Below are 26,520 nucleotides of genomic sequence, written 5' to 3'. Positions count from 1 at the left end.
AGAAATTCTATCGGAAACAGAAGGCTCCAACTTCTTTATTTGAAGCATTGGCACATTGAAAGAGATAATGAACAAAAGCAGCGCAATCAATGGATGATTAATACTTTGGATTGCTTGCTTAGTCAAGTGATTCGAACGTCAAACTTTAATTCTCTCTTGTTGATAACTTGTTTTTGGTGTTGGTGAACGCTGAATATGTATCGGCTTTTGTTGAAATAATTGTGATTTGATATCGATTCATCATTCTATTCTAGAAGTGTCCCCCAACAGCCTTGAACCTTTATTTTTTCCTGTGAGAGTTTTCTAGTCGAGTGCTTTGTCCTTGGGGTTACCTTAACCTGCCCTCCGCGCGTCGTTAAATTGCTCCTCAAAGTGGAATTTATGAATTCGCAAACGCGCGTTTTGAATGTTTTTACGTTCGGATTCCGAGTAAGCGAATATAAATGTATCGCTAGTGTACTTATTGATCAATCGGGCGCTTTCGCAACTGGTTATGCCGCAATAAATTTTCCTTGGAAAATATTTTGATAGTCATGGTAGTTACGGCGCCCTTTACGTGGAACGCGAATGGTATATAAATAATTATAGTTATCAGGTAATTACGTGATAAAATTATTATTATTTTAGAAATACATTCTAAGTTAAATTGCATATTTAATTAAGTATTGAATTTGTTGATTACAATGACCAAAGTGGTCAAACGCGTATTTTTCTCATTTTTTCTGAAAATATTGGCAAATCTTCGAAACAGAAAAGCAACAAATTTATTTAACACTTAATTAACACCTAAATCTTATATTTTTTTATACTTAAAAGGATGTTTAAGATTAAACCTTTGATCCGACAAACACTCACATTTCCGTTTTTTCAAGTTTGCTTAGTTTTTTATTTATCGATAGTGAATTGACACCGTAATTGTTTCGTAATTAATGAGCCGAAGATAAGTTGTTTACACGATGTGCTCAAGTCGCTTACGGTTGTTGTGGTTGTTGTGCGTGCGTAAGTTGGCAAAGTGCGCGTCGTCGCGGAATTGATGAAATAAATTGTGCGCCGTTGTGTTTGCTCTTGCTCTGTGCGTGTTGCTGCTCTCAATTGGTTTAGCTTTTCGTTCATTTCGTCGGCGCGACGAGATGACTTGGGCTGAAGACGACGCAGCAGCAACAGCAGCAGAAGCAGACTTCACTTACTCAAGAGCTTGATTTAGGAGAGGTCAAGTAACTCGTCTTTTGGAACGTGCAACAATGTTTTCAGCAGAAAGAAATTCATCAATTGTAACAATTTCTATTTCCAACGAAAAACTAAAAAAGAACATGATTCGCCTGCGTGTTGCTTTTTTAATTTTAACTCTTCTGTTTTGATGTCGAATCGTGACTTTGTGACTAATTGTTTAAGTTTTTAGTTTTTTTTTTACTGATGACAAAGCACGTACGTTAACCGAATTTGTTTGATCTTTGTGTTCCAACCTTCGAAATCAGATTACAAACATTAGACACAATGTGTGGTGTAAAAAATGGACATGTGAGTCAAAAGAGCGCAATGTTGTGGTGCGCTGCGTGTGTCTAGCCGTCGCGTCGCTGTACGCGGTCTAGTACACATTGCGAGCGAGCGAGCAAATTGAATTTCCTCAAGTGCATTAAGTACATTGCACCGCGCGCGCATTAATTAACCAAGTTTTATGCAACGCGCAACACAACGCGCCGCGTATGCCAACGCGTGAGCTCTTTTATTAAACTTAATCTATACCGCGAAACGATGTGGACTTTTGTAGCTTGCCTTCATGCGGTCAGCTACAGTTGCACTTTATTTAACGCCATTTAACTTTAATACCTTTCGGTAGCAAATACTGTGTAATTTATGCAGCGAAAAATTGCAGTTGTAAGATTGCAGGATATTTTTAATTTATAATAACATATTTGAGCTAATTACCGCGAATTGTGATCTAAATATATTTTCGGTACATTGTTGTTGTTGGGTTTACATTGTTCAGAATGTTATTTTGCATGTTATCGACGTGGGTTGTGCCGCAATCCGGCGTAATGCACTTAATTAAGTGACAGTATTCAGGGCGGATTCATGCAGTCGCGCGAGCGTACATGGGATGATATTTCATGAATGCATGTAATGACCAATGGCAGGAATGTCCGGATGGCAGTGACGTGTGTGCATACTGCGCCATTCACACACAACCAACCGCATGCTGTCCAATTTTCACAATTTACAACCAAATTTAATTATGCCTGCACTCGTTTTTATTATTTTTTCACTCTCGCAGAAATAAAATTTTATTTGTAAAATTTAACTGCAATATTTTAGTTTAATTTTTTGTTTGTTTCTGAGTGTGGATAAAAGTTTGGCACGAAACTTAAAAACTTTGGACGTTTGGCATCGTTAACCAACGAAAGTTTAAACTTTTTAACGTGCCGGACACAGGAAATCAAGTCTATACGTAAAAAAAAAAACTATCATGTAAAAGTTTCAGTTCGTTTCGCGACGATGGCTTTGAAAGAAAAAAACGCGTGTTGAAACTGTCCGAAGCTTTGTGCTTAATTGATATTAATGTGCCGAAGTTATTTTCTTATTTTTTGGATGATACCTTCTGCTTAAATAAGAGATTATTAAATCTGAGATCATAAATCATGTCCGCATCAAATATTTATGCGCGTACGTCCGCGCTACATCCGTAGCAGTCGAGCGCTAATAAATGGCATTGAATAGAAAATTCATAGAATCATAGAATATGTCTATTAATATGCGTGCTACATACACATACGCATAAATATTTGCTTCTATTTGTGGCCTATATTTTAAACATTTTGTAAGCATCTGTTTGGTTTGTAAAATGTTTTTCGATAATACGAATTTCTACCACAACTATCGTTTAGCGTCACAAGTGTAAAATGGTCTTTTGAAATATTCAGGTATTCAGGTCTCCGGGTCTGAAGTTTGTGTCTGAAAAGGAGACAATGGATCTTTGGCGAGCAAAAAATAAAATGACTAAAGACCTAAAGAGGAAAAACTGGCCCGACAGGTAGGAGGTAGTTCGCCATGGTGGGCGCAGTAAAAATTTTGCAAGCGCCTACCCAAATCCGTCTAAACTTTTGCCACGTAAAGCCGAGTTTTATCAGAAAGTAATTCAACTTTTTGCATTCATTCTGCGGTGGAATAATTCGATATGACGCCGAAAACAGCGTGAAAAGCCCCGCAGATGCCACACGCGGTGATTTATAATCTGTTTTTATTTGAATTTATTTTATCGTGTCAGTATGCTTGCTAAAGAACAACTGTTTTCTGTTGGTAACCTTGAAATGAGCTTTTGGCTGAGACGCGCGCGCTGAAACAGATGTCTGATGCTCGTCGGCGCCATAATCGACGTAATCGCCACTTGAACAGCGATTAGATAGTTAATTTTTAAATTTTGAAATTAAAAAAAGCTAAAAGCGCAGACGGTGCCAATATTACCAACAGCAGATTGACTTGTGATGCGTATAAATTGCGTTTAAACGAAGTAATTATCTTGGCACTTGAGAGATATTTATTTTTATTTTGTTTCTGATTTCCTATTACTGCCGGATGGGCATTTTCCTTTTCCTCTTCATAATTTTAATTCTAACGATGTCATAATGACTCGTTTATGATTAAAATAGAGACGTCCGCTAATTATAAATTCACATTTTTTTTGTTATTTTTGTTTAAAAGTCTGCTGGGCACAGAGCAAAAATTAATTAATAATAAATAATTGGTCGCATAACGGAAGATGTGGCCGTGGATGTGAGGATCTACCTGTGTGCTCTGCGTTCCTTGCGCAACCGCAAACCGCACGCATTCCGACGTGTTTTTCTCATCTCATCTCATCGCAGCTCAGCTTCCAGCGAGTAAAGTTGTGAGCCTGGTGCATGGCGAGCGAAGCTTTGAAAGTTGCGAGCGCTGTTTGTTATTAATATCTTGTTAATGCGCGCATCTCTGCGTTGATTTTAAAAGTATAGCAATTAAATATCGAGATAAACATTCGGCTCTAAGATGATAGATGTGTTTATTTTTTAATTTTTACGAGATTATGCAATACGCGTGATATTTTATATAATCGTTAGTTTATCGACTCATTATTTATTTCTACATTTGTATTTTGAGGCAATTAAATGAAGAATAATCAATTAAAATGTCGTAAAGTCGGAATACTTCACACGATGAATTGTAGCGGTTAATGAGGAGAAAAGGAAGTCGCGTTTTGTGCTTAAAAGACAATTAGGTTATGTTTTCGGGTGTTACTTAACTTTTTGCGTTGTTTTAAAGTATTTTTAACGTAAATTTGCTTTTTTACGCATTGCTGGAACAAAACACATTGAAGAATCTGCACGTTACGAAAATTTCAACCGTAATAATCATGCTGTAATAGAAAATATAATGCATTTGTTGTTTTTGCGCTAAGAATTCAAGTAATTACTTCATTCAGTCTGACACGTCGCACGCACAATAATCGCGTAATACCTGCGCTGATGTTATACGTAAATGTATGCCAAAGTATAAAAACACTGCCGCCTGCAGTGGCAGCGCTTCTTCGCGCTGGTTTGCCTTCGAAGCGTGTGCGAACTGAGCGCAGAAGTTAAGCTCGACTTACTGCGACGAAAGGTGAAAGTTATTTTTGTTTCCTCGTTTACGATGGGTATTATGCGGCTTACACATGCAGTAAGCTGAAGACGATAATGATGAAGAAGAAGAAGACTCACGTGTGGTTGTGCGGTGTTTGGAATGTTGACAAATAGTAAAATTTGATTGCGGCTACGTAATGCTGTGTTTTCGTATGGGAAAATATTTGCGTTGCGATTTATCGAGATCGTTAGCTGCTAAATAATGGATGTTAATCACTACGATTACGTAGTTTTAGAATTTTCTATTGGATTTTTTGGCACTAAAGTAATAATTTTAGCAACTCTTTTTGTTTTGTTGTTTAGTTTCTTTTTATTTTTATTCCTTGGCTATTATGCGGTTTTTATATATTTTTTCTCTACCTGTATTCTTGTATTCATTATGAATACTTCTATATTTTTATTTCTTATTTTTAAACCCTTCTTTACCTTGCTTCTGCGAACAACAAGTGAATAGCAAGACACATTCGGATGCTTTTCAATTCCTGGGCGGTTTGCCCCCTCTCTTCCGCCCCTGTTGCTATACAGAAAGACCTCTTTCATGCAGATGCTGATGGAGGGTGGACTTTTCAATGATGCTAATTTTCCACGCGTTCCAGCCGTCTCGGCGCACTCAACGCTCTCTAGTAGGCGAAAAAATAAAGGACGTTTGATGGAACATGAAAGAGCGTTTCAGCGGATCATAAAGTGCAAAGAATGGCCGACTGATAAAAATAGATACCGAGTAAGCCACGGAAAAATGGGAAGAACGCAACCGTAAAAAAGTTGAAAATTCAATTAGGCACGATTCTTTTTATTTTTTTGTGGAAGAACATTCTTGCAACATTTTACAGAAGTAAAAAATCAAACGAGACTTGAAAGTAAAAATAAATTGACCGGAATTTACCCTTTGCCCGTATTTGACTTTGAGTATTTGACTCGTCAATTAATTAATTATTTATTCATAGAAAGGGTTAATGATGTCATTCACAAATAAAAAGGCATAGAAATCAACGGCAGGCGCTGCGGAAAAACTGAAAAATCTCATCGGAAAGCAGAGTGCTTCAAACAAAGCCGAACAACAACGGATCAGTTCATTGTCCTTTCCGATGAGGCCGAGGACGAGAACCCGTGCGGATTAAATTAATTTGTATTATCCTGAGCGCGCGAGAGCGGGCCGAGTTTGTGTGTTTGATGGCGCCATATCCGGCAGCCACGCATTGAATTCAAGCGTACTTCATTAGCAGTGAATTTCCTGCTCACAAGATCAACTCTGATCCTTGCACAAGAGATAAGAAATTGTGAAGCGTTGAAAATGTAGGTTTTTCAATACTTTAAATAAAATATTTTTCTGGACGCCTGTAGTGCTGCATTTATAAACGCGTATTGCACCATTACTGACAGTCCTACTTTGTTGGTTTAATAAACAATGAACTATTTACCATTTAGTAACCCAAGGAAAGTAGAAATGTTAAAATAGCCCACTTTGCACAATAATATTTTACGTCCGTAGTTCAATATTTACATTTCATTTATTGTACTTACGCCCTAGAATCACCCCGAAGGGTTGCAAGCGTTTCAGCTCCAGTTAGTTGTTTGTTGTTCTAGATTCACAATGTATAAAAGTTTCATCAGAGATACAATAGAAACTCGCCGAAGGGGAGTGCATCCATCACGACATCGCATCTATTTGTTATTCGTCGGTCTCGCATGTCTGTGCCGCGTTTCCATTTTCCTTGCGTTTTTCTTTGTCCGTTTGCGTAGCTATATACATTTTTTCCACTCTAGGTGGGTGCATATCTCGATATCTCATTAAAACCGCGCCATTTCTGCAAAAGCACGTACTCTACATATGCAAATATAAGCCGCATTTAACACGGAATTTAATGCGGAATCCTATATTAAGACGAACGTGGCGCGGCTGTGGTGCACAATCCAATCCGGGCGCAATTTGCGCCGTCGGTGGAGCAAATAAACAATACCGCCCGCAGTGAATGCGCGAAAATGAAAAATACACGGCGAAATGAAAAGCGAGGTATTGAATGGAAAGCGAAGATATGCACGGGCGTACGTATGCAAACGAATGGGAATAATGCGGAAATGAATTGCGTTTATTTTTCGCCGGGGCTACGCTGGAAGTATTTTTCCATTTGGAAAATTATTTCGCTATTTTTGCGCGCTGTTAGAAATTGAATTCAATTTTGAAGCGGTGCATGTGACACAAATTGCAAGTGACGCGCACAATTTGTTAATTATGGCATTATAGTAATGACCTTGACGTTAGGCGCCATCGCCAGTCGTCGGCAATTAATTTTGCGCCTCATTGAAAGCAATTAATTCTCTTAATACGCCTACATTAGCAGACGAGTTTATAGTCTTATACGAGTAGAGCCAGGGGTGATTTTATTAAAAATATGGCAATATTTTCTTATTTTTAGCAAAATCAGCTATAAAATATTCATTTTTAAACCCACATAATTGATTTCAGAATATTTTATTATTAAATTCAAGCATTTTTACATTTTTTCTTTAAAATTCTTCTAAATTTCATACTTATTAAAACTGAAAGATATTAATTTCACATTCTTTTTCATCTCGACTCTCCCCTACTGTCTTTCATCAGCTTATCTATCAATCACCCCAAGAAGTGTCTTTCATCTCTATTTTTTCCTTTCGCATCGACATATTTTACATTCCACACTTTATGAGTGCACTCTGATTGCGCGCGTTAAAAAAGATCGCCCGCTTTCATCGCGGGTACTTACACTCCTCCTGCAAAGTACCCAACAAACCAACACTAAACTGCGGTGCCGGAATGTACGCCACCATCACTGTTGCTGCTTCCACCCTTAAGGAATTTTATATTCCACATCTACATACCTATTGCAGGCGGAAGCAGAAGCGAACAAGAAGCACATGTGTGGTTGTCGCGATGTAAACATTCACAGTCGAAATGCATTTGCTTCTTAGGTGTGCACGCGTACAGAGATGAAAGTAAGTACATACGCGTGTAAAATACGTGTAAATATTTTAGTGAGCAACGAAATGCCGGCGCTAAATTTAGCAAAACGCGCGCGTGCAATAAACGACCATCGGTGTGGTGTGTCTTGCGCCTGGAATCGTTGGAATTTAAGTGATTCGGGGAAAATTCGAGAGACGTCGACGTCTTCTGCGTATTGTTTGTGTATGTATGCTGGTTATTGCGTGGCGCTAGTGAGTGATCAATACTCGAAATGTTCAATTAGCAGCGCAACTGGTTTGGAAATTTTATGCACAAGGTTGTTAGCGCGCATTAAACAATCTATAATTAGGTGCAATTAATTGTTTGTAAGCAAATACTATTATTAACGGTTAAATCATTGATTGTAAAGTTCAGAGGGGGACATAAACTAAAGATTTTCATGTTAAGAAATATTTTATTTTGATTTATTTTGTTGGAGATTAAAAATCAGTCTTTCATAAATTGAAAAGCTATTTTCTAACATTTATTTAATAGGAAGTAGAGGGTAGAGTGCTTAAATATAACTTTTATATAAGAAATTTCCTTTCAGTTTTAACATGAAAGGTGGATAAAGTTGTTTACCACCGTGAAATATGATTTCCCGATGATTTCTTGCTGATTCACGTTCCATTCGTAACGAAAAAGACATTGTAGAAATGAATATACGACAACTTCTCGTTTACTATAAATTTATTACAGACTGTCAAAAGCGATTTATTGTTTCGTGCATTTCTTTTCCACTTCCAGAACTTTTCCATTTCTTTTCTACGTGACGATCATGTTGCAATGTCATTCGTGTAATTCCATCGAACTTTAGGATCTATCTACAAACAGCTAAAAAATCCACACTTTACTGAACGATAGTACTTTGTCGCGCAAACGAAAAGTTACTGCAAATAACACTGCAGGAAGATGTGCAGTATAGTATTGTCTTCTAACCGAAGCGCATTTTCCGCGAATTGCTGCTGCTCTTTGCAGCATTTGCGTTTTTTTTCTCTCTCCCGGTTTTTTTTCTTCTTATCGACGCCAACGCTTTCGGACAATACGTGCAGTAAACTGTGAAACCATTCATTGTCTTCTCGTTTCGCAGTTTTCCGTATCGCTTCGATGATGAGCGAACAAAACGTGTTGCCGGTAACGAGTGGTAACAAGTTGTGACGAATTAGTAGGTACGCGTAATGAACGCAGTGCTGAAGTTTTTCTATTGTCGGTGACGTAACGCGATTGTTTTTGCCGATGTCTGTCGGTTTTTATTTTCTGTTTTTGTTTGTGACGCGTTGAAATTTGTAGTCGACCGTGTGGAAAATAGGTGGTTAACAAATTTCTGAAAGGGATTCACGCTTTTGTTTCAACGAATGCAAATATTTTCGTGCTTTAGTAACATGTTTTTATGTTTAAACGGTTAATATTGGTTCAGAGCAATAAAACAATCAATGACGTGTTTTCGAAGTGTAATTGTGTACATTACATTTTAAAGGTAATATTGAAATTGCTACAATTTGCAATATAAACGGGAAATTTCGACGGGAACTGACGTGTGCGATGCATTTAAGTTAAAATAAACTTTGTTTATAATTAGATTGTTTATTCTGGCTGTAATGCTTAAATTTCCAACAAAAAACTTCGAAGAAAAAATAACCTAATTTCGTGTTTCTTTTCTTTGTTTCAGATGTACTTACGTAAATGTAAATATCGATGTCAGAACAATAAGAGGAGGCAAACGTTTATCTGACGTTCACTGAAACATTAAGTGGTAAGTCTTAAAATAACCAAATTTTTCCACTTAAATTGTTTAATTGCTGTAGCAGCTACCTACTCAATATTCAAAGCTTGATTTCTGTTCGCCTTCGCAATAATATCCACCCAACTAAATATTCCCCCTCGTCGCAAAACGAAAAGGTTTACGTAAAGCGGTCGCTAACGAAGTTATGAATCCAATTAACGATAGCAAATTGACGTTTTATGCCGTATAGCCAGTCTGTTAATCAACGATTCCATGCATTTTGATTGGGTTGCTCGCTAATCCGAAGGCGGATTTTGCGCGCCGGCGAAAGGACCGGCGGATTGCACAAAGCGAGTATCGGGAATTACGGGCTATCGCACGCGTCGTCCTGTTTCGTCCTGTCGCAACTTCAATGCGCGCTTGGAGGTTTAATCCTTTTGTGTTACAAATTACGCCCGCATACACATGAGGCACACATGCTCCAATGCGGGATTGAAATCTGTGGAGGACATTTGGATGCAAATTGGATTATAGGTAAATGTTTGAGCAGTGTTTGCGCATTGATTGAATTAAATTTTTACATTTAAATCACACAACATTTAAAATTTTAAAATTTATTGCTTGCGGTTTATCCTGGTTGTTATCCTTGAGTTAGTTCTAGTGGATATTTAGGTTTATCGATTATATCGTCTTTAGTCTCTCGAAATGAAATTTGTGTCAGTTTAAACTGTCGCAAGTGTCGTTATAGATTGCTATAAATAAATTCGACGCGTGCTCAATGTCTCGAACGTCCTTTTGTTGTACAACAAGACTTATTGTTGCATCCATGACATGCGATAGTTGGCTTTTAATGCGTCGCATGCGTCCCTGTCACGGCCGCCCAAAGACGTAATAACAACGCGGGCGAGTATCGATTCGTGCATTGCGCCCGCTGAAAAACCGCCACCGGAGGCGACCTTGAACAATGCCGATGTAACATTGATTCCGTCGGCGGTGACGTACAACTAACTAAACTTTACCCAAAAGTAAAGAAAGTAAAAAACAAAACAAAATAACATTCCGTGTTGATGTTTGGGATATAAAACACCCCTGCTCTTTGACATTTAAAGAGATCCCATTCGGATGTTGACTGAAGAAAGCAGCAATTCCCTCGGGAGCGTTCCGACATTGTGACACGATTACACACGAATAACACAACGAGTAACTCGCTGACAATTTGCGAACGGGTATCAAGCACAAAGTCCAATTGCCGCACGCAGGATACACGTGTGGGCATGGTGGTGGTGGTGATGGTGGCGGCGCTGGTGGAGGCTCTTTCTCGCGGCGTCTGCGCCGCGCGCAAACGCCGATATCGGGCGTCTCGCCTCGCGCTCGCCCCGACCAGCAGTCGCGTACTTCCTTTTTGAGACGACGACGACGACGGAAGTCGCTTTGTGCGAGCCAACCACCCGGCCCTTTGACCGTATGGCCACATCGTCGCCTGACATCGTCCTGGATCCTTAGTATACCAGTTAGTTAGTTAGTACGCAGATACTGCAAAAGGCGGCCAGTTACATTTACTCCCAGTGCACCACAACACGCAATTTTAATAATATCTAATAAGTTTGGTTATTATCTACCTAGTGCCGCCCCTCTTTAAAAATGTGCGTGCCTCGCTAGAGCAACTTCCTCCCTCTGCAGCAGGCGATTGCGTCGACACACGAATTGCAAAAATGTAAAAGTTGGCATGTTCGTTTAAATTGTTGGAATTAACCGCAAAAAATCTCGCTGTGTGCTGCTGCTGCTGCTCTTTCATGTTGTTTCCATGCTGTTGAGCTTCTGCTTTGCATAATTCAATCTTAAACTTCAGCCGCTGACTTCTGAAAAGTTGTGGAACGAAGTGGTAGGAGGTTTTTTGTTTTGTTTTTTTCGAAGAATGTTTGTGCTTAACGTCGTTGTTTCATCAAAAATCATTTGATATACTTATAAATAAACGTAGATGTATCAGACTTTAATATTCACCCTCATTCCCACTCTCATCAACATAATCTTATAATACATGTGTACCTAAGTGATAAGTAATTTTTTGTTTTGCGTGCCTGGAGAAAATTACGCAATGTAATCTCGAGCATTTGTTCAGCTCTGTTTTCATTTGTCGGGTTTGGAAAAAAGAGGAAAAAAGGGTTGGTAGCGCGTTGTGTGAGGGTGAAAAACGCATTCCATTCCCATTTTCATTTATTAATTCAGTCTAATAACCCACACACGAGAGGAGAGCCCCACCGAGAATACGCGCGCGTACATTTCGTTTCATTTTCGCTTTGTTGTGTTCAATGTTTTAATTTTTTATCAAAAATTGCTCAGCGCCGGGCGTCGGCAGTGAGCACACAAAGGGGAGTGCTTTGTCGAATAGTATGCGTAATGTTTGCCGGTTATTGTGTGTTATTTTTCTCAGCGGAGAGGCGAATCAATAAATCGTCGCGGATTATTTTCATATTAACGTGGAATTAAAAAAAATCGCGCCGGAACGCTGAAAATTTAATTAATTTTGCGTACAGTGTTCAAGTGCGCCGTTTGTTTTTTGTCAAAGGTCAAGGGCGAAATCAAATATTTCATTTCATGTTCAAACAAAAAGCCCAGAAGTAATTGTAATTTATGTTTGGATACTTTGTCGAGTCAATTTTTCATCCTCGGTATCTGCGCGCTGAAAAGGCGTTGTTTCACGCGAGACTATATAAATATAAAATAAAATCCCCGCGTTTTCCGAGTTTTCATTTTGTGCTATTTTTACGCGCGTCCTTTCTTTGTATTGCACGTATGCGTAGGTATAAATTTAAACGCAACCTGAAGCACACGTCACATTCAAATGCATTCGAGCTAATCTTTTCATCTGCTGCGCTCGCTCTGCGCGGACTGTTTATATAATGACATAAATATTTGCTTAATCGCTGTGCACTTAGTCGTTTAGTACGAGATCGGTATAATTACGCGTGGCGCCCGTTAACGAACATAACGCTTCATTAAATTTTACTTAATCCACATGCTGAGATTAAGGATGATAAATCAACGAAAGAAAAACAAAACTGAGATGTTTATCTAGGATTTGAAGTTTTTGGAACAAATGCGTAGAGAGGTGGCTAGGACTTTTTTATTTTTATCGTGTAGAAATTATTTTGTTTTTAACTACTAAATTTCATGCAGATCACTCATTAAAGTTGAGTTGTAGTCATCGTGGCTACAGTCTTTACATGTCGTGAGAATTTTTGTTAATATTTCCTAGATATTTTTGAATTATTCAAAAACTATTAGTCTTAAAAGTATAATTCTTGTGGAAATATTTTGGGAATGAAATTCTCTATCTTACTTACTATCTATCTTACTATCTATCTATTACTATCTTACCGGATAAATTTATTAGGAAATTGGTTATAATGTTATTAATAATTAAAGTTGATTTTAAGAAAAAAAAATTGTTTTTTTACACAAATTCATTTGAAACTTTGGTTATAGTCTTGCGATAAATTATTTTTTTACTTTTATAAGACATAATTTAACACTAAATAGATTTTTCAAGAAATACTCTTTATAAGTTCATTACTTATTGAACAATTAATTAAAAATAATGATACCGTAACTACAAAAATAACTCACGCGTCAAATTAGAACCTTGCGAATATAAAAATATAATTCCATAAAATCCTTCTGTAAAACCCTTTATGATCGTTTCGCATTAATTAAAAATTTGCATTTCCCATAGAAATTACAACATATGTGACACATAATCCCCCGGAATGAAAAGGGAAGTTGTAAAGTCGGTAACAAGTCGCGAACATACGTGCGTACAAGCTGGAGATATTTCTAGCAGTCCAGGCCTTCCCGAAGTGATTATCATTTATACTTGCTGAACATTGTGCGACATTGGACGTTCACACGCCGAAAAGCGATAAATTCACCGGCAATTACTCGGAGTAGTTAGCTCCGCAGAGGAGGCGTAACGGCTGTAACACGGCTTCCAACTTTTCGGTGCGGGTGTCAACCGGGGCGGGTCGTAATTTGCGTGCGTATAACATTTTTCCCCGGACATTCCGAGACAACATGGCACGTGTAGCGTTTGTACGTGATGTGTGCGTGTTTCTGGCACTTTAATTTCGCGCTGTGAATTGTTTAACTTTTAACGTAAATGTTGTTTTAATTAAAAGTCATCAAATGTTAATCATTAATCAATATTCATGATTTTTATAGCTGCCATCGGCGCAGATAATGGGGCTTTGTGTTTGGACAGTTTGGGAATGAATGACGTAAATGACCAAACTGTAAACCGACGGGGTTAATCTTCATTTAACCGTGGCCTATGAATTACATCGAAAGGGTAATTGGTCTGCCCGACGCAATCGTCCTAAAATGCGCTGTTTATCTATTTATTATTATTGATTGCGTGTTTGATGACGTCGTTGTGTTTGGGGGTGGTGGAGTCGCTAGGCCGCGGACGTTTAAAACGCATTTTACTGATTAATGGCGCGAGGTTATCCTTTAATGTTTAATAGGTTTGTTCGTTGTTTTCGATATTACGCTTGAATTTATCGCGTGGATGTTGGTTTAGGTCCCTCTACCTGCGATTAAAGTGCACTTTTATTGCTGTGATTTTATTTCTACATTTGTTTTATTGCCAGTGGCAAGTATTTACACATATATGCCATTAACAGAGAGGTATAAATATTGGAAAATTAAATAACGTTTGCCTCGTCGAAACAAAACATTGGTAATTGCTGGTTGAATGCATTATTTGGTAAATGATTTACATTGAAATAGCGATCGAGATATGCAACAATTATAATTAGCAATCTGAAAACTCATTAACGATATTTATACAGCCTGTATCAAAATATTTAATTACAAAACTATTATATTGATTTTCTAATGTGTTGTAGTAATATATTGCATAGAAATTAATTAATAGTTGATTGTTTTGATAGTAATTTGAATATGCAACAGCAGAAATGCAAAATTTCATAAATATTTCATATTTTACTCATTTTCATCATCATTATTAAAATTGTGACTTGATGTGCACTGTAAATTACCCAAATCGATGTTTAATTAAACAGCGGATGGTCTCTCTCGGTGATGAAATGTCGTTCTCCGACGTCGAGCGACTCGGATATCTAATTAGCAAATCGCACCTGTTGCAAAATGCAAATGACAAAAATCCTACTTAAATATAAAAAAATTCACGCGGCACAATTGCATCGCATTAGATTTGAAAAGCAGAAAAAACGCACATTTTACAATAAAACTAAAGCGAAAAACACGGCGGAAACTACAGTAGAAAAGAAATAATATTATTATTTCTGTAATCAGCAGTTTGCAGTCGAGGAAAAAGTAGTTGAGGCGCAAGCGTAACCATCTAGGCAATAACTGCCCTCTTTTTGCGCTAAGATAATAAGGCGGTAACGGCGTTTAATAATCATATTCCACCGCCGCTGCATGTAGTTGTAATGCATTTGGAGTCTCTTCGACACTTTTATCTCTTTGCGCCTGAAACCGCCTCTCGTTGTTCTATCTGCGTAGCGGTTCGCGCGCGGTTTAACGGAAATCGTCGGAATGAGAAATGCGGGCGACGTAATTGCATGAGAAATATTCGCCGGCATGTGAAATGGAACAGTAGGCGAGCATTCAAGACAACACGCGCAAAATTACAAATCGAACACAAAAAAAAAATATAAACCCAGTAGTAGTAAAGTAGATTTTAACGTCTTTACTGGATGCTTTTTATTACAATAAAGTTTGTTTACACGCGCTTCGTAAAATTAAAATTTAATATTCATTTACGTTTTATTATCAGTTTACTTTATACGTTCGCTCACAGCGCTACAATGTACGTATGTAGTCTTTTAATTAATAATTTCATTTTGGGACGACTGAGGAAAGACAATTTATTAAACGCGAGCGCCGAATACAATAAAATTAAACATAACGAAATTTAATGAAACGTTACACGGTGCAGAACACGCGAACAGCAGTTGAGTGTTTCAATATTAAACATGTTTCGCATATTAAAAGGGGTTTATGTTACGCGGCTGCCTCCAATGGTGTGCTCATGTGTTAAATTAGTTGTATGCGTAGTGGAATTTTCAATTTTCACAAGTTTATTCATAAAAATATCATGTTATATACGCAATCTATTCTGCATTAAACTCATTATTGGTTTTCGTTACGTGGCTGGTTGTTGATGTTCCATTATAGTATCCGGTTTGGAAATGACAGTTTCGTATAGACTCTTGCGATCATTGTTAATAAATTGAATGAAGACCGCTATCTGACGGCAGAAATGGCAGGAAATTGAATTTTTCGCAGTTTATTCCACTTTGTGCTTCATTGAATTTGTTATACTTGAATCTTTTTTGTGTGTTTAGTTTTGTTGGATGTTGGAATGTTTGTTGTTGTTGTTGTTGGATGTCTCTCAATGGCGGCTCGCATTATCTTTTATCTCTTGTACAAATGCAGACCACGTGAAATGCGGCGCGCGGCTGCAATAACGCGCTGCGATTAAATTGGACGGCGGCATGGCCGGCTGCAGTGGAGCGGCGGACGTGCATCCCACTGCTTCTGTTAGTGGTGGTGGTATTGTTGGTAGTGGTGATGCTAGTGGTGGTGGTGGAGGCAGCGGTGCAACTCACCCCAGTCGGCGTAGTCTCCTTTGGCGGCAGCGCCGACCGCACAGCTGGCACTACTCTGTCGAAGCGGAGGCGGCTGCCGCGATGGTGGCGGCGGCTTCCTGCTGTAACACTCGCGCGATGAAGCCGCGTATGCGTCACATCAGCACAAGCGCCACTTGCTCGTCGAGTCCGTACGGTAATTTCGTTATGTGACCCATCTCTCATCATCAACTACAAAGTACATCTAGCATCTATTTATTACACCCTATCTTGATGAATAGATGGCGGCAATTTAGTTTAGTGTAATCATTTAATTGTTTCCCGTTTTTATGTGGAGTTTTGGTTGTTTTAGTAATTGTTTTTTGTGCTGTGTGTTGCAGGAAACGTCAGAATGGACGGACAACGCGCATTGGAGCTGATGCCGCTGTTGCAGGAACGGCTGGTGGTGCTTACCGGCGGCAGGGATCGTCGTGGTGGGCCTGTGCTTTCTTTCCCAGCTAGCCCAAGACGCGAGCGCGCCAAGCCCGAGGATTACAAGCGCCTGCTGCAGTACCTTTTGGCCATACCCAAGTGAGTAGAGCTTCAACTCAACTTAACTGAAATAACTGTTCCACGCTACCGATTTGCATAATTTGCGCCGCTCGGAAAGTTCTACATTATTCCCTTGGCAATTCTTTCGAGGTCAGGCTTGTTATCAACTCACGCTAAAACTTTGCTGCTGTCGAAAACAACATTTGGAGTTCATAACTGATGATATAAATGTGTTTTAGATATTTTTGCTATTGCCGGATGTGTTCGTTCTTGTTGTTGATTTTGCGTTTAGTGTTGTTTATACTGCGAATGGGGCGCTTTTGGATGTGCGGGAAATGTCAGAGTTGGTGCTTTGTGCCAAATCTACTCTTGGCGCTCTCGTGATGGGAATAGAAACAAGATTACAGTCGGCGGATGAAAAAAAATCGTATTTTCGTGTCTATCCCGACGCGGATCACATCGCTGGGCGGGTGGGTTATGACGTTATAAGTAGGAGATGTAGAACGCAGATAATTCGACCTTTTCTCCCCCTTTTCGGGAGCGTTATTCCTGTTTACTGCGTCAAATTCGTGCGAAAATTGTGTATTTACCGAAGGGATTTACGAAAAACTTTTCAATCTACACTTATCGTAAAGTTTGGAGTCTGCGGGAAAAACAGATTTTTGAAAATCTAACTTAATTTGTTTACCATCTCGCGTCCCGTCGTCTTTTATGCGAGTACATCTCTAATTAAATCCAACGAGTGGCACTTACAACGCTTAAAAGCTCTTCGCCTACTACTCTAGGTGGGTTGCTTTGAGGACGCAACTTGTTCATCCCGCACTCGTGTGCTCCACTTCCAGAAATGCATGCAACTCGTCGTCGCCTAAGGAGACGGAAGCAACTTCTTGCTGTCTTGCATATTACGACCACACTCTACACTCACACACCGCATTAAATATGGCTTGCGTAGTGTATAAACTTCATTTTCATGCCAGCGATGTTTCTTTCATTCTGTAATTGAATTCTATGACGCTGTGATAAGCTGGAGCCAAGCACAAACAACGACAAGCACTTGAAAAGTTTTCTTTTGCCATGCCAGGCTTTTCCTATTCTATATTGGCGCAGAATCAAATCGAGGAGGGGTGAATGAGTGATAATAAATCACGTAAGGTAGCTAGAAACTTATATTTTATCGAAATTTGGGCCAAAAAGTCGATTTTATTGCGATGTTGTTGGAAAATTTTATGCACCATTTCAATAACAAATAAGTTAGCTTGAAATACGATACATTTATTTAACAACTGGGCCGGGGAAGTGTAAGTTATCGATAGGTTCTGTGGGAAATCTAGGAATTGTTTCTGCATCATCTGCTTTGTAGTTGTTTCTTTCTTCTTGGGCGATTTCTCACGGCAGTAATCGACCGCGCCCGCTGCAACAAAACGCAATCAATCTTTAGAAAGTAGGTGGTATACATTACCACACTGATATGACATGATACACGAAACACAACAATCACTTGTGATAATTTAATGCTTATATTTATTCGTTTGCAGTGATGAGGCACGTTCGTTGGGTTTCACCGTGCTGGTGGATATGCGCGGCGCTACCTGGTCGACTGTGAAACCGATTTTGAAAGCGTTGCACGAGCATTTCCCACCCGGCGTCGTCCACCAAGCCTTAATTGTTAAGCCCGATAATTTCTGGCAGAAGCAGCGCACGTCTTTGGGCTCACACAAGTACAAATTTGAGGTATAGATATATTCGCATAAAACGTGATTGATGATGCTTTAACTTGTGGTTTTTGTTGTAGACAAATATGATAAGTTTGGAAGCCTTGCCTAAAATAATAGATACCTCACAACTCACCTCCGATCTCGAAGGCACGCTCAGCTACGATCACTCAAACTGGTTGGAAACCCGGCTGGCGGTGGAGGAGTTTTCATGGCAGGCGGCTGATTTGCTCGATCGTCTGGACGACCTGCAGGAGGATCTCGCACGCAATGATTTTGCGGATGATGTGAGCGGTGCAAAACACAAAATTGATCTGCACAATGAGATGAAGAATAAAATCAAAAAGGTGCCACTTGAAGACGTTGATTTGTTAGGTAATGATTGAATAAAAACTGGTTTGCTAAAGTAAACCAAACATTAAAGTAAATTGTTTGTGGTAATGTATGGTATTGTGTTGCGCTTTCAGGTCGTAGCTTATTGCAAAAGATTTGCGGTAACGACACGGGTCAGGGTGACGCTAATCGCGATGCCGAATCGCCGTGCAGCAGCGCAACCGACACGGACGTCAAGAATCTTGTTCTGCAAAATCTCGACGCGGTGCACACATCACATCAAAATCTTCTACAGCTATGGCATCATAAGAAAATCAAATTGGATCAGTGCTTTCAGCTGAGATTGTTTGAACAAGATTGTGAAAAGGTAGAGGAATTTAATTTATTGCCATTTTAGTTGCAATAATTGTTTTATTTGTGCGTTTTTTTTTAGATGTTTGATTGGATCTGTCACAATCGCGACGTGTTCTTGCTGAATTACGTGGAGATCGGTCACACTTACCAGCTGGCGAAGCAATTGCAGGAGGAACACCAGCATTTTACGATGAGCTCGATGAATGTCTACGTGAACATAAATCGCATCCTGTCGGTAGCGTCGCGATTGATTGAAAGTGGTCATTATGCCGGCGGACACATCCGTACGGTGGCTGGTCGTTTAGATCGCACGTGGAAGGATTTCGCTGCTGGTCTAGACGAGCGTACTAATGTCTTAGCGTTGAGTGTTATTTTTCACCATAAGGCTGAGCAGTATGTCGATAATGTACCCGCGTGGAACAACGCGTGTGAGAACAGTAATATACCTTCGGAGATTATGCACTTGGAGAATTCAATTCATCAACATCAGAATCTCTACGAGTCGATGTGTCAGGCGTACACCGAGGTAAATTCGTAATGCACTCGGCGCGTTTTTGTTGTTTGCTTTTAGAAATTTTAGATGTTCAATGTTTTCTCTTAGGTTTATAATTCCTACCAGGCTTTGTTAAACGGCCTTGATGTGATGCTACAAGTGTGCCATAACTTACCAGAATCGCAGATCAATAATTCCGATCGGAATTCGATTATGTCGAACGTAATTATCGCAAATTTTACCATTTCAGTTCTGGTGCAGGTTCTACGCGGGTTTCCACTAATGCTCAAACATTTTAAACCACTCAACTCAACATATTCTTCTCGTTTTTGATTGTTTACGTGCCGTATTCCAACTTCTTCATAATAATGCATCGCATAACTTTCTTTGTGGCTATCATTACTTTAGGTTACGGACGCTGGTCATTAAATCACTGCTGTCATTTGATGTAATGATAATTTGTTTATGGAACCACTCACTAATGAGGTGTTGGTTTTCTAACAGGTACATAGCACGAGCAAAAAGCTGCTTTATCAGTTAGATCACTTGGTGCAAGTCTGCAATCAGCCTGGAACCGAACGAAAACATGTAACTATCCTTTCTCTTATTTTTGAAAGAATTTTTTATAAATGTAATTTAGAAAAAAATAATTTCTTAAATTATTATCTCTGATGTGTTTAGAGCGATGCAAATTATGAAGCTCGTCCTGGCGGTAATCCGGCAGCCGACTACAGCGAAGGTGCTAGTCATGTCCTGGCTGTGATTCATCAAATTCTGAATCATCACAGAGCGTTGGAGCAGAAGTGGCACGCGAAGAAGATTAAATTACACCAGCGGCTTGCACTGCGACTGTTTCAGGAAGATGTTAAACAGGTAAATGCGATAAAATCATTTTATAATTATGATTTTCTTATGAATTTTGTAAATATTTTGCAGGTGCTGGATTGGTTGGCGAATCATGGTGAAGTCTTTATACGTAAAAACACTGGAATCGGACGTAACTTACAAAAAGCGCGGGTCTATCAGAAAAGCCACGAACACTTCGAAAACGTAGCACAGGTATGTGTTTTTTTTTTCTCTCCTTTTTCCCCGCGTAGGCCTCGAAATGATTAGCGTTGTTTTTTACTTGAAACGGCTGTAAACTCTAAACATGGGTGAATACGTTTGCCTGTAGACATTGTTGCGCACAATGCCACTTGAAATATTCATTACCTTATCCATCAAACGCTGAAGACTGTAAGTCTGACAAACGGCTCGCCTTCAACTCGAGACAGGCCGACTTTATATTCCGATATTCACCCTCTCATGCGCCCGGTTGGCGGGGCTTATTTTCAAACCATCATACACAAGTGCAAGTACGGTTGGTACCTACTCGCGGCTCGTCGATACCTAGTTCGCTGATGGTGCGCGATACTGCGCGTTTGTGTCGCGATTCGAGTGCGTAAACCAAAGCGACGTGGTTGAAAATCCCCTTTCTATCACATGATGAAACGCGTGCATTTATCTTTACATCAAACAGCCAACAACCCCCTTTTGTTCGCATCGGGATCAGATGTTTCGTTTTTTTTTGTGCTGTCGGCTGGTTTCGAAACGAAATTGCAAAATGCTGAGAAGATGCGGATTTGATGTGAAGTTTTATCATTTATTGTCTGCGTAATAAAAGTGCACAAATCAGACGGTTTATTTTGGTAAGTCATTATTATAATTCAGTAAATAGACATAAAAGCAAAAAATAATGAGCAAATATTTGTTAGAATTTCCCCCAACGTTTATGATTTCTTTTGAGTTTCTTAACACTCGCGCAACCCTCCAATTTGCATTCTATTATGCGGAGTAAGAGTTTCTTAAATTTAAACGTCGACAATAAATGTGTGAAAAACTGGGTGCAACTACTTCCTGCGATTTTATCGCATCATCAACGCCACAGTGTTGTTTGCTGAGTAACTCATCGAGTTGACGGAAAATAGCGCGCGCTTTGTAAGTTGAAGCGGCGGACAAACAATATTCGACGAATCGTTAACTGCGTGCATATTTGTGCTCGTAATGGTCTGTTGGCTGTTAACTAATAGTCATCAGTGTCATCGCTAATCAGTCAACAAGAGAATCGTGAAATGCGTAAACTGAAATCAGTTTAATTGCAGTTTTGAGGCACACTTGCATCGTGTGCGCTTGTGTGTGGTCTGCTTTGTTTACATTTGCTTCATTAGGGTTAAAATCCATTAGGTAAAGTATTAGGTATCACTTGGAAATTTAAGTAAATACGTACATGTATTATTAATTACATTGACTGTGTATGTAGAAACATAAAATTTCCATTTTTACATTTTTAAGTTGCCAAATGACATTATACATAAAATTATTGCTTTTATCTACCGTGGTTTACTTTTAATTATTTATTTATGCCGGCATAAACGCGACGGCATACCTACATGCCTACATTTTGTGAAAACAATTCAAGGTTGCTAACTCGCACCAACGAATTTTTGTTTACCTAGTTTTTCTTCGTTATCGAAAATCGTCGAAAAAAACTGATTGTAATAACGTTAATTAATTAAAAAAAAACTCAAAATATTGCCGGCGTGAAAGCTGACCGTATGCCCGGATGCCTGGGCAGTGAGTCAGAGTGCAAAACTTGGAATTGGAAGCAAAGCATAGTAAGTTGTGGCTTGTTAGTGGCTGGTTGGAGGTTGAAGCAAAACGCACAAAGGTCTATTATCTCCGTTTATTTATAGCAGATAGCCGGCCGTTGTAGGTTGTAGCGCATAGACTAGCCGCGTCGGTTTGAAACTAACAAATTAAGGCGATAATTCACGCAAAAGTTTCGCGCGATACGCGCGATGTGATTGCGCTCGCAGAAGACACTAAACGAGCGCCACCAGCATAAGAAAAAGGTGCTTTAGGAGGTGGATGCCTGCTTAATTAATTAAGCAGGCGATTATCGTCTTGGCGCGCGCGCGCGACTCGTGACTTTCAGCGCGTGATGATGATGATGATGAAAAAAGTTCGTAATTAGTGCGCTTTATTGCGTCGACAAGGGTCATTTGATCGTGCTGCGTTTTACGTCGTAATTTGAGATAATTGGTAAATCAATGCCCGTATAGCCAATACAGTGATTAGTTTTTTCTTCTTAATGAAACAAAGTTGAGGTTTTAGGATCAAATTGCAATATAGTGTGAAAATTTGTAATTTGAGACGTGAAATGCAATTTAAAACTTTTTCTACTTTATTTTTTACTTTGGTATAAATTGTCCGGGTCAAATATTTTGCATTGGGTTGAATTATCAAGATATCAAGACCTTTGACTCTAGTTTTTATTAGAAGCGTCTGCGTGTGTTGCGTGTAGACGTCGACCCTCGTCCTTTCACAATTTCGATCCATTTAAATCCATTTAAATTAAAACATCAATTATGTTATTTGCCTGTCTCTGCCTCGGCCGCCATCATTGTCAGTCACATTGCGTGGAACAAAAGAACACCGCCAAACAAAACGTATACAAATTAACTTTATCTACAATCATGAATTAGTTATGATTATAATGCTTTTGTTGTTATTAAGTTATTTAGTTGTTAAAGGCGTTGATAATGTCGATTTTCTCTTTGCAAGGCGTCGATTAAATTTCGATTTTTCAAAGAAAACACTCTCCTTCGCTACATTAAGCAGCGCATTAATATAAATAGCAGTTGTGAGCATTAGTTACAAAGCGTTTATGCTCGCTGGCAGTATAAAAGTTAAAGAAGCGATTATTGTTTAATGAAAATGAACAATAAAGTCGTAAATGCATGCAGATGCGAAGTGCGCATGCGCGCGAAGAATCCGCGGAACCAAACAAGCGCGCTTCGAGTAATCGAGGCTCGAGAAGTATTAGTCGTGTGCGAGTGGCACGCGTGCGAGCACAAGAATGGTTAGCATGCAACACGACGAGTTCGACTCATACTCGTTTACAGTGAAGTAATTTGCGCAAATTTCCACATCGCGTTTTTGTCAACAACAATAACAACATCTGCAACGTGTTGGAATCGCCGGAGAAAAAGTTTCGCGTCCATTGAGGTAATAACAATAATCACTCGCGTACTGCATTACGTGTCAACGACTGTGACTTTTTTTACGGTTGCCAAATATAAAAGGGGTGAAAGGACTATAGACGAAGGATTTCGATGGACTGGACTGCGTGCCGACGCACGCCAGATTAGAATATTACGTGTTTGCGGGAAATTTACCACACACCACTGCGAAGAAGTTTTAATTTCTTACCGCGCACACAAAATGCGCGCACGCGTTACGAATTGCGATAGTAGAGTGAAAATACAGTGAAAAGTCGCGTTTGGAAGGGACTGCTATAAATTACGTTTTATGGATTTGGATTACGAACTCGAGGAAGGAAAAACTGAAAAAAGGAACAAAGTTACTTTGAGCGTGCGAGGTAATTTTTAACTTTTTCTTATCATATAGCCATTTAAAATATTTATCTTTGTAGAGATATATCATATTTATATTTATTAGTGTAGTGCTTTTTAAGGAAAATGAAAGCAAAGAAAGGAAATTTTATTTTTGTGCTTTTAAGGAAAAAATTATTGCAGTCATTTCAGATAATTAAACAATTTCCTTTTCCTGCCATAAGAAACAAATATTAGCTTGATACGAGTATAAAATTTTATTTTCAATCTCCTTTTAAGAAATTCGTTGTTTTAGCAATAATAGTACTGCGTTTTACTTAGTAATTATTACCATTAAAGAAGAAATGCATTTAATTTGTAATAATGTCATTTATTCCATATACAATAATATTTAATTAAATACAAAATTCATTTCTACTTGAGTGCGTTTTACATCGCTTATTGTTTGTTTATTTGCGTTTTATTGCTGGGTAATAACATTATGATGAAAATTAATCATGAATTCATTGTTTGCCAATTGGCAACTTTTGTTTTCGACGTCTTGAAAGATCATAAATCAGATTGCATGAACAGTGTATGCCAGTTTTTATGCGTTTCGTTTCGATTTGATATGTTGTTACCTCACATGCATTTTCAATTGTTTTGCAAGTCGGCTAGTTCCTCCGACAAATGTATTTCTAATATCACTCGGCGAGAATCAAATATTGCGCCGTGCGTACGTTCGGCCGGCTTTGTTTTATTTATCGGCTTGCGTTTTGCTGCATGGCGAATGAATGAAATTAGAAATCTAGGTTCGCGGCGCTGGGTTTATATGGCGGAAGTAACGGTACGATGTGTGGAGCACAGTCGTTTGCTTTGGCTCACTTTTGACTTACTTCTTCGATATTTCGTGCCGCCAACCGCAAAGTATGGCTTTTAATGCACTAAAGTTACAACTTGCGACTTCATATACTATAAGAGAGCTAAGAGTGTTTCGGATGCAAAGTTTATAAACAAATCTTAATGTGCCACTAAAGAATCGACAGTGTGTGTTTGCGTATGTATGTGTGGTGTAAATTCTTATAGCACATAAAGTTGAAAATACTGCGTGGGCAGTCAACACGCACTTGCAGCAGCGCGCACGCAACGATTTTATTTAAATTTAAATGTCCACATGAATGGAACACGGTGCAGCTGTGAAACTGAATTTCATTCAATAGTCACTCAATTCACAGACAAATTGCCGGGTCGAAACTTGAAACTAATGAATTAGAAAATAGAAAATCAATAAAATATAGACGCAAATTGAATTTGTTGCTGTGACAGTTAGGCAGTGACCAAACGATTATAATAAATTTGTTGTAGTCTTTTTCTGCGCAAAAAGACGAAAATAACGGTTTTAATCGCTTTAATGCGTATGCCTTACGTCTTAACGTGTTTTATTGTCTTTTATGGTGCTGTCGCTAAGTAGAAAGTTGCAATCGCAATCCTATTACAGTAACGAGGTGCCCCTTGTGCCGATGCCATATAACGATTTTCTTTCATTTCCTTGGCGCGTATCGCTTTTCACGATCGCGTCTGTCATCGACATGTCATCGGCGGATACGAACACAATGCTTTTGGAAAATTTGCATCATTCGGTGATTTTATCATACGCATAATATCGAAAATGTCACGTTGCGTAGAACATTTAAATCAATACAGTTTGTGCAATGATGTAAAATATAATTTTATTTTATATTACATTATTCAATTATAGTACAATTCAACAAATGAGTACGTTTTATAACTTGTTTTGTAATAGTTTTGTGAGAATACGTTGACATTATATTTGATGCTTGACCGTGCACAACTTCAACAATATTAAATTATAATAATGTATTGCATAATTATTAGGTAGGAAGAACTTGATGCAAAGCATAATGGAAGTTCTATGTCTGGAATTTCTTGATTTGTTCAATTGTTTAGCTGCTTCTGTAGTTTTTAGCATTTCGTAATATCCTGTTCGATTCAAGTATTTCTGAGCGTTTTATTTGATTCTTTACGCGGGCGTTTTTCAATTGGAGTTGCTCCACATTCTTCACATTCTTTCTACGAAAACTCGCAGACTGCAAGATGTTTGTTGCAACCGGGCAACATTGGGCATCAATAGCAAGGAATAAATTCTTGTATATTGTGATATAATTTACATTTTTATTACGTTTATTGTAATATAGTGCATGGTAAGTTAAGGGCACATGCTACATCAACTGAAGTTGTTGATTTTTATTACTTTGGAGTTGTTTGATTGCGAATAGAGAGCAAATTTCGAAGAGAAAAAGAGAAAAACTTTGTTTTATACTAAACATGCAACAATAAGACAACAATTTCTAAGCATTTTAGCCAATTTTTCTAAATAGTAATCAACATTAGTAGTTTCTGTCTCGTCTGTGCTTTAATCCTGATGTCACTCTCCCTTTATAGTCATCTGATGACTAAGATCAACTCATTTTTGGCTTGGGCACTGAAGACGCCCTTTAGAATAGGTAATAAGGTAGTCTTGCGATGACCACCCTCAATGTTGAATGAAGTGGTTCAGAAACAGGAGATTAACTCGACGTTGCGAGGTCGTTTGGCATCTAGATAACTGCACGAGCGCACACCACCTACACGCACTCGTGATGAAAATGATGGCGTGATGAAATGAGGCATTCTTTGAATGCGTGCATGCACACCACACATACACTCTCTCATTCACGAGACACCC

At 38.7% G+C, this 26,520-nt stretch overlaps 1 protein-coding gene and 1 long non-coding RNA gene across 6 annotated transcripts in view; one reads left to right on the top strand and one right to left on the bottom strand.

The window, feature by feature from the left end:
* The window catches only part of trio (trio Rho guanine nucleotide exchange factor), a 51,772-nt gene that overhangs the window by 1,486 nt on the left and 23,766 nt on the right, over positions 1-26,520 (top strand). Inside the window, exons 2-11 of one of the 5 annotated variants that reach the window (XM_065306549.1) lie at positions 9,293-9,376; positions 16,359-16,548; positions 18,045-18,240; positions 18,302-18,596; positions 18,689-18,921; positions 18,988-19,434; positions 19,510-19,623; positions 19,906-19,989; positions 20,083-20,274; positions 20,338-20,460. In XM_065306549.1, the coding sequence (XP_065162621.1) occupies positions 16,370-16,548; positions 18,045-18,240; positions 18,302-18,596; positions 18,689-18,921; positions 18,988-19,434; positions 19,510-19,623; positions 19,906-19,989; positions 20,083-20,274; positions 20,338-20,460 (1,863 nt within the window). In that variant the 5' untranslated portion in view covers positions 9,293-9,376; positions 16,359-16,369. Of the gene's footprint in view, positions 1-9,292; positions 9,377-15,896; positions 16,175-16,358; positions 16,549-18,044; positions 18,241-18,301; positions 18,597-18,688; positions 18,922-18,987; positions 19,435-19,509; positions 19,624-19,905; positions 19,990-20,082; positions 20,275-20,337; positions 20,461-26,520 lie in introns of those variants that run through there. The other 4 variants (XM_065306546.1, XM_065306550.1, XM_065306547.1 and 1 more) reach the window with 4 other exon arrangements.
* Positions 17,766-18,475, bottom strand: LOC135795032 (uncharacterized). Its single transcript, XR_010549013.1, has 2 exons — positions 18,358-18,475; positions 17,766-17,920 (listed from the first exon to the last, which is right to left on the bottom strand). It is a non-coding gene; the product is annotated as an uncharacterized lncRNA (long non-coding RNA).

Source organism: Atheta coriaria, unplaced genomic scaffold (assembly GCF_025399875.1).
Source record: "Atheta coriaria isolate IRGN ID8LTWV9N9 unplaced genomic scaffold, Caltech_Dcor_3.1 hic_scaffold_6_pilon, whole genome shotgun sequence".
Taxonomy (NCBI): Eukaryota; Metazoa; Arthropoda; class Insecta; order Coleoptera; family Staphylinidae; genus Dalotia; species Dalotia coriaria.
This window is presented reverse-complemented; position numbering and strand designations above follow the sequence as displayed.